Source organism: Gekko japonicus, unplaced genomic scaffold (assembly GCF_001447785.1).
Source record: "Gekko japonicus isolate JY-2015 unplaced genomic scaffold, Gekko_japonicus_V1.1 scaffold1347, whole genome shotgun sequence".
Taxonomy (NCBI): domain Eukaryota; kingdom Metazoa; phylum Chordata; class Lepidosauria; order Squamata; family Gekkonidae; genus Gekko; species Gekko japonicus.
The window spans coordinates 30,954-39,088 of record NW_015171544.1 but is presented as its reverse complement, the minus strand read 5'-3'; the positions used below and the strand labels follow the sequence as shown (position 1 = coordinate 39,088).

General features: G+C 42.3%; 1 protein-coding gene across 1 annotated transcript in view; it reads right to left on the bottom strand.

Moving 5' to 3' along the window:
• Positions 1-1,654: 1,654 nt before the first annotated feature.
• The window catches only part of LOC107117524 (chromosome unknown open reading frame, human C1orf87), a 29,680-nt gene continuing 23,199 nt past the window's right edge, over positions 1,655-8,135 (bottom strand). The window contains exons 8-11 of the mRNA XM_015419664.1: positions 6,728-6,798; positions 3,419-3,444; positions 2,076-2,232; positions 1,655-1,815 (exon numbers count right to left, since the gene is read on the bottom strand). Coding sequence (XP_015275150.1) covers positions 1,655-1,815; positions 2,076-2,232; positions 3,419-3,444; positions 6,728-6,798 — 415 coding nt within the window. The remainder of the gene's footprint in view (positions 1,816-2,075; positions 2,233-3,418; positions 3,445-6,727; positions 6,799-8,135) is intronic.

The following is an 8,135-nucleotide window of genomic DNA, read 5'->3' as shown; positions in this document are numbered from 1 at the left end:
TGGGGAGAAGAAGGGAAGGTGACTGTAATCCACTTTGAGACTGCTTCTGGTAGAGAAAAGTGGGGTATAAAAACCAACTCTTCTTCCTCTTCTTCATAGGATTCCCTGGCCTCACCCCATCTGGCTTTTCACTAATCTCCTTCCACCTGCTCCACTTCGGAGACTACAAAAGGAAAGGGAAGCCGTTTTGTGACGGTCTAAAGGTTTGCTGATGGACAGCCGCGAAGCAGGAGAGCTGCTGGGTCACATGACTGAGAGTTGTGGGGGCAGGTTGCTCGGAATTCTCAGTGAAGTGACAGTTCACAGCTGAGAGTTGACGGAGTGTTAGCTGGAGAGCTCTTGAGAGAGAAGGAGCCTCTGAAGCTGGGTGATACAGCAAGCCATCAGTTTGAGGAAAACCGGGGCTGGGTAATGCTCCTACTGGTCATCTCTAAAGAGAGAGGGTAGTGAGCTGAGAGGAGAAACTAAATAACTCCTCAGTAGTCATAAAGCAAAACACACACTTCTCCAAGGGAACTTGTGAGCAATGTTCCCTCTAAGCCGTCTGGGAGCCTGAAAGAGACTGGGAAATAGCTGGAATAAGCTCACCAGTCAGTCTCAGAGAGCCAGACAGAGAAAGTCCAAGGTCTAACCACAGAGAGTTAAATCTAGGGTTGCCAAATACCTTTTTGTTCTGCGGCGGGGGGCTCCCAGACGGCGTCTTGAGTGCACGTTTTCCCCTCAGATGGCTGTGACCCCACCCCGGCGTCAGCACATCACATCCGGCTGACGTGCACGCCGGGGTGGGTTTTCCCCCGGAGCCAGATTCCGCGGCGGCGGAAATCGGGCCTCCAAAGCGGGGGGAAATCTGCCCCCCAGGGGGAATTGTCAGCCCTAGTTAAATCTGTACCAAAGACAGTCTGTGACCAACTTAGTGTTTTATAACTACAGCCTGTATTAATGCAGAGAGACCGAGAGAGTGAGAGAAGCACTCATACAAACAGCAACAATATATCCTGTGTAAATATCCCACCCTCGGCTGTGTTTCTGTGAAATAAAGAGTTGTGCAATTTGGCTTTAAAAAGCACTGGTGCCTGACGTCTTGATAAGGATTCATACTGGCAGATATCCTCCATCCACAAGAGACACAAACCCTGAAGAAACTTTTTAGTGCAAACTGGTCATCCCTTAGAAAAGCGAGGTGATCAGACATAACAGAGTAATAATCTGAATCCAGTATATAGTATATATAGAAGACCCACGCCCTTCCCTCGCCCGCTCGGCTGGGTACGTTGCACCTTTCGTATACCTTTCCTCTGCTGCCTGTCTCCTTGCCCTGCTCCTTCCCCTTGCTTCTCCCATGACCCTCCCCACCTCCACTTGGTTCCCTGCCTTATTTTTAGCTGTGTCAGAGCAACCTGCCTGGGTCTCAGCCACCTCCCTCTCCTGGCCTTCCTCCCATCAGTGAGTCTGGGTTCCCACTGTTCTCAGGGCAGGGTTGAGCTGAGACCAGGCATTGGCTCCAGGCCATTCAATAGAGTGGGCATATGTGTATATTAAAAAAATAATAATAAATGAAAGTTTTACAGATGCTATATCAATCAGAAGGTCAATATATGAGCAAGCGTAAGAGAAAAGAGAAATATACTCATGCGTACCATGATACAAGTACTGGTTACAGCTCCTTTAAGAAATGCAGCAGAGGTTCCAAAGGCATATCTTGACCAGGACGGGAATGTTGAAATGCTTTGTCAATTTTCAGTGGACTAAGGCACAGATCATAAATTTGGTTGTAGTTATGGATCAAGCGTTTGGCTTTTTCCCTGTTTAACTTGCCTGTATATAATTACAAAAACAAATGAGGTTTGTAAGCTTGTATCTTTCTCCACTAAAACCTAGCCCATTGGAACAAAGACAGACTTAAATACTGAGCTAATGCCACTCCAAGGAACCACAAAGAAGAAATATCTATTTAATTCTGAGATACCAATAATTGGCAGTTGCTTAATATTTGTCTCAGTCAACCACAGATGAATATAAAATTTATTTCAAAGAGCTGCCAACTCCACCAAATATCCATTCATGAGAATTCTTGCCTGTGTTTTTGATATCAGACAAATAAAGGGCTTTCTCCAGTTTCCTGAACCGGTCTATCCAGGCATCTCGTTCCTCAGAATCACTGGAGTCAGGTGTATCATACTTTTCTTGCTTCCAAGTCTTGGCAGCCAGACCACTGTGCTCTTCTTTATCCACCTGCAAAGAAATAAATAAATGAGATAAATTCAAAAGTTTAACACTACTTAACTTTCTGTTCAAGAGCAGACGGGGAGCAGGGAATCATAATAGCTTCAGTGTCATCTTCAGATACAAGATTGCTTTACCTGGTACTTAGAAATGGACACTGCATATTCTTGCCCATGCTCCTGTCCTCTACGATAAAATTACTTGGGATGTTTGAATATTTGGGTTTCATTGACAGCCTGAATTGTGCGGAACAAATTTGCTCTAATTTTTTCTTTTTACTTTGAAGTAAGATCAATATTTTCAGGGACAAGCCTACATGGTTATAGTTATTAGTTTTTGATTGTGCGTGTTGTCATTTTCGTTGGTTTCAGTCAGTCTCATTTTCATTGCTGTGGAGGATGAGTCTTTTGCCTTTTTAATGCCATTTTAAACATTTATGTGTACATACCATTTATGCACCATTTATAAGAACACACCTTTTATGCCATTTATGTACAATTTTTGCAATTCCAAATCCTATTATATTGCTTACTAGATGGATCATCCTATTGATCAAACTGATTTACATTGTGTAATCCACCTTAATTCTCAGTGAGAAAAGCACACTATAAATAAATAAATATGCAAATACTATACAAAGAATGTTGAGAGATGCATATATTGTCATTAGAAAAACTTGGTATGATGAAAGAAAAACTTGGTGGAAATACTCAGATTTATTTCCTACAAGGGAGAAGCAAAATTGAAAACTGATATTCAAGCTGAACTAGGAAGCTTGTGAAAGTCAGTCTCATGCCTAACCATTTTACATAGTTTGGCATGGTATAAGTAGAGGATGATGAATATGGGAAGAATTTCTAGGTATTTTGTCCATACTGTGAAGTTTCGAGTATAAACATTTACAAATCAAGGCCAAATTAGGCTTTACCAAAATGGCATTCCCTATTCTTGACTGTTACACATGCAGCCAGTACAGGTGGAGCAGCCAAAAAGAGGGAAGCAACTCCCCTTCAGTGCCATTTCTGGTCAGAAAAAAATGACATGCCAGTGAAAGCAAGAGTTCCCACAGCTGCTTGATAGCTTCAGTGAGAGAGTGTCCAGTTCAGGAAACCGAGATTCCCTCTTTTAAAAAAGGAATGTCTAGTTTGACCTTCAGACTGTCTTAATAATAATAAACATATGTTTTTGACAATACCTGAGAGTCATCTTCATTTTTTCCTCCTAAAAAGAAAAATGGCAAATTGTTTTATGCAGTTGAAAGAGTGGGATGTCATTTGCCTAGAATAGGGTTCTCTAAGATATGCATGAGGATGTAAATTTCTGAAGTACCAGGTGGTAGTGTAAATAATATCTCAACACTGACATTGGACATATTCAACCTTGATTCTATTTTCAATTTACTTTAGCATTTCAGCAAAATGTTGAAAAAGATAATATTGTCACACTCCTTTGAATGACTCATAAAAACATCTTACCCAGGGTTTTTTTTTGTAGAAAAAGCCCAGCAGGAACTCATTAGCATAATAGGCCACACCCAACTGCAGAAACTCATTCGCATATTAGGCCACACCTTGACAGCACAGCTCATTAGCATATTAGACCACACCCCCATGTTACCAGAAGTGTGGTCATCCAGCCACACCCACTTTTTGCTTCTTATTCTGTTTACTTTGTTTATTCTCAAAACTCAGGGCTTTTTTGGTAGCAGGAACTTCTTTGCATATTAGGCCACAAACCCCTAATGTAGCCAATCCTAATGAGTTTCTGCTGTTGGATGTGGCCTATTATGCTAATGAGTTCCTGCTGGGTGTGACCAACTCAGGAGCCAGCCGGAACTCCATTCCTGTGCGTTCCTGCCCAAAAATAGCCCTGATCTTACCCAGGTATAGAAGCCAGCTTTTGTGTACATGCTCTAAACTGGATAACTGAAGAACCATGAGCACAAATAGGTGCAATGTGCATTTTCCATAGCTTAATTCAGCAGCCAATGCTGCATGCAGATGGCCCTGGTCAGAAAAGCAGTAATAGCACCAATCTGGAGAAGGGCTAGATTTAGAGCTGATTGGCCTGTATCTGCACCGGAAGTTGCTGGTCATTAGTAGACTTCCTGCAAAGTGCTGTGTGAGCTACTTGTGTCTTGGCTACCTCTAGCAGACACCTGTTTAGTAAAGACATAAGGCTCAATTTCCTCCAGTTCTCTATTCAGTGGTGTTTTCAATACTTCTCCCTTACCTCACCAGCCACTGCAATGTATACTGAGAGCCAATTTGGTGTAGTGGTTAGGTGTGCAGACTCTAATCTGGGAGAACTGGGTTTGATTCCCCACTCCGCTACTTGCAGCTGCTGGATGAACTTGGGCAAGCCATAGTTCTGCCAGAGCTGTTCTTGAAAGAGCAGTTCTTGAAAGAGCTCTTTCGGCCCCGCCTACCTCACAGGGCGTCTGTTGTGCGGAGGGGAAGGGAAAGGAATTTGTAAGCCGCTCTGAGACTCTGAGTGAAGGGTGGGGTATAAATCCAAATTCTTCTTCTTCTCTTCTTCTTCTTCTACTGCTATATTTGAAAATCATGTGAAAGTTTATTTTTCCTTATTTCTATATCTTCTAAAGATTCCCTCAGAAAATATGTTACTGCAGCATAGGGTTTCCAAGTCCCTCCTGGCTACTGGCAGAGAATTGGGGGGGAGGATTTACCAGGAGAAACCACAATGCCCAGACCAGGTTGCTGGCATTGCACGGGAAATGATGTTATCATGCTGTGATGCTCTGGTATTTGGGCAAAAACTTTATGGTAAAATTAGTTTCTAACGTAGAGTTTTCATCCAAATACCAGATCATTGCTTGGATATTGCTGGTGTGATGACATCACTTCCTGTGTGATGCCAGCAACCTTGTCTGGGCATTGTGCTTTCTCCTGCTAAGTCCTCCACTGGTTAGCTGGTCAGCGGCTGGGGACAGGTTCTGGCAGTGGGGGACCCCAGCCTCCACCAGGGGGTATAGCAACCCTACTGCAGCAGGGCTGCAGCTGGGTGAGTATTATGTTTAAGAGGGAAGGCTCAGAGGAAGTATTGACACAAACTTGTTCTTAGGAAATAAACATACACTTTCAAGGCTAGACCTAATAGAATGTATAGTCTCTTGGAGTTGGGCAAGGTGCAAAGTATTATCTCTGCGATAGCAGGGGTGGTCTTAGTGATTCTGCTGGAGGGTTGCCAATTGTGGGCTGGGAAATTCCTGGAGATTTAGGAGTGGAGCCTGGGGAGAACAGGGTTTAGGGACAGGAGAGACCTCAGCGGGGTGTGATGCCATTAGAGTCCACCCTCCAAACAGCCATTTTCTCCAGGGAAATTGATCTCTGTAGTCTGGAGATCAGTTGTAATTCTGGGAGGTCTCCATGCCCCACTTAGAGGTTGACAACCCTATTTTGGTGCCCTGGGGAAAAGTCAAAGTGTGGAAGACAAGAGGGGGTGTTGCAACAGCATTATGTCTCTTTCAGGGAAAACCCATAAGTGATGTCTGGCCTCCATATGAATCACTGGAAATTACATGGTTTCCTAGAGAGGCACAGTGACATTTCCAGGGTTTCCACAGAAGTGACGTAACACCATCACACCACTCATGATTTTTTACTCAATTTTTCTTCTGCTGACCACTGGAATTGGCAGTGGGCAATGGGAGCTGAGAGATCCTAATGTGGGCATGCTTCCTGTTCCCAGGGCCAGGGCTTGGCTTCATGGTGAAAACCTAGCTTCAAATTAAGCACTGAAGTTGATTCTTCTAGGAGCCACTTAACAGAAGTTAATTTTCTTACTAACCTGTAATGTATCCAGCTTTGACCGTGTGCGCGGCTAGGTCGTCACATGGTCATGCGAAGCGGCCGAGCTTTGCTCTCAGGGACAATGGGCCAAGCGGATCCTAGCCCGCTCCAATCGGAGGGCTAGGCTCCAGGCCGAGAGCCCATGGAACTCTTGGCCACTGTAAATAGCCTATGACAATTGTAGGGGTGTGTTTGGGGTGTGGGTTGCTTGCCTTTATGAACCGACCTGTGAGCCGGTAGTTCTTGTCTTGTTCTGAGCTGAAACAAAGTATGAGAGCTGAAATCGCTACTAAGTCTCAGTACTTTTCATACCCTATCATTTGTAGTCAAGTGTCATGTTTTGCTTATTAAGGTAGCACAAGTGGTTACGCTCATCACAAATGACACCATATGTACTTTTCTCTATGAAGCAGAAATATTCATGCAGATCTATGTCATAAAACTGGTTTAGTTTTCAGTCTTAGTACAGTGCAAGCAGCTTAGCATGGTACAAGCATCCCGATCATTCTCAGACAGTAGCGATTATTGTAATTTTCTCAGTGTTTAGTCACCTCCTGGATATTACTGGGACACCTTACAGAGTAATCTGTAGAAACTGGGGGATATTTCAACAGTTTTCTACACAATGCTAAAATACAGTTGACTGCTTGCTGTGGTTAGATTTCATCAAAAACAGCAATGATCTAGCTTACTTCTGTATACAAGAAAGGAAGGATCTACCCCATCCTGAACTTCCTTCAGAAACTCCACAAATGATTTCCACCTGCATTAAGAAAACAGTTCAAAATTAAATGCAGCATTTGAAAATAAACTGGCAATTTCATAAGATTCTCTGTCATAATTTCTCATATTATGTCTATATTAAGATTAAATGCAAAAACAAAAGCATTAAAATAAATGCCCCATTTCCTTGTCCTTTCGGCCTTTGGCTAGTTCTTTTGTTTTTGCTTTGTATAGACCATAAATTCTCTTGTACTTCTTTCTCACCACTTGTGTTTCCTTATTGTGTTCCTTCTTATTATTCTAAACCAATTTACCTCTTTCTCATGTACTTTCATTAGCCTTCATTTACTACTACAAGTTAACAAGATCTCTCTTATTCTGGTTTTGACTCTATTCCTCATTACACCGATCTGCTGCTTTTCCTCATGTTCTCTATTTAATTGATTTCTGTTGTTAATAAATCAATTATTTTCATGATGCCTTGAATTATCACATATTTTTGGTCTTTTGTTCTCCATGAAACCCAAATCCATCTGTGACTCTTACAGCTTATTCTTTTGGTTCCTTTTTCTTTTCCCATATTGGTGACAGTGGTGGAGTTAATTTTCTTCTATCTGTCGGTGTTACAGATATGCATTTGGATATTGACTAACTAAAACCCAAACTAAAAAACTTCAAATTGTTATTGTAATTATTATAAGCAATCCAAACAACAACAATAAAATAACAATAGATCCTGTTGGTCAGCCGTGTTGATCTGAAGCAGTAGAGCAAATGTAGAGTCCAGTGGAACCTTTAAGACCAACAAAGGTTTATTCGAGGTATGAGCTTTCGTGTACATACACATGTATTTGAAAAAGTGTGCATGCACACAAAAGCTAATATTTTGAATAAATCTTTGTTGGTATTAAAGGTCCCACTGGACTCTAAATTTGTTCAAAAAAATAACAAATTGAACTTTTCAAAAATCTTTGCTTCTAGCCTTGTTCTGTTGCCTGCTTGTCTGAGTTAGGATGGGGAGACTCACTCAGCAGATATGTAAGTGATGGAGATATTTACCATTTAGCTGTCACGCAGATCTTGCCATTAAAAGGGATATGTTGAGAGACCGGTCTTTGTCAAGTGTTCAGTTGACACCAATCACATTAGTGGTTCCCCTGTTTGGGGTGGGCTTTGATTCTATGCAAAAAAATGATTTCTGATTGCTTTCCTGTATCCTCTGACGTTGAAGCTGCTAGCCACAGGATGCTTTGTTTGTGCACCCTAGCATATTGGCAATGCTGTAGACTGGAGAGGAATACAGGAAACACTATACTCAGCCCCAGTGGTATGCAGCACTGCCACTGTAGTGGTCAGATGACTGCTTGCATCACCAAG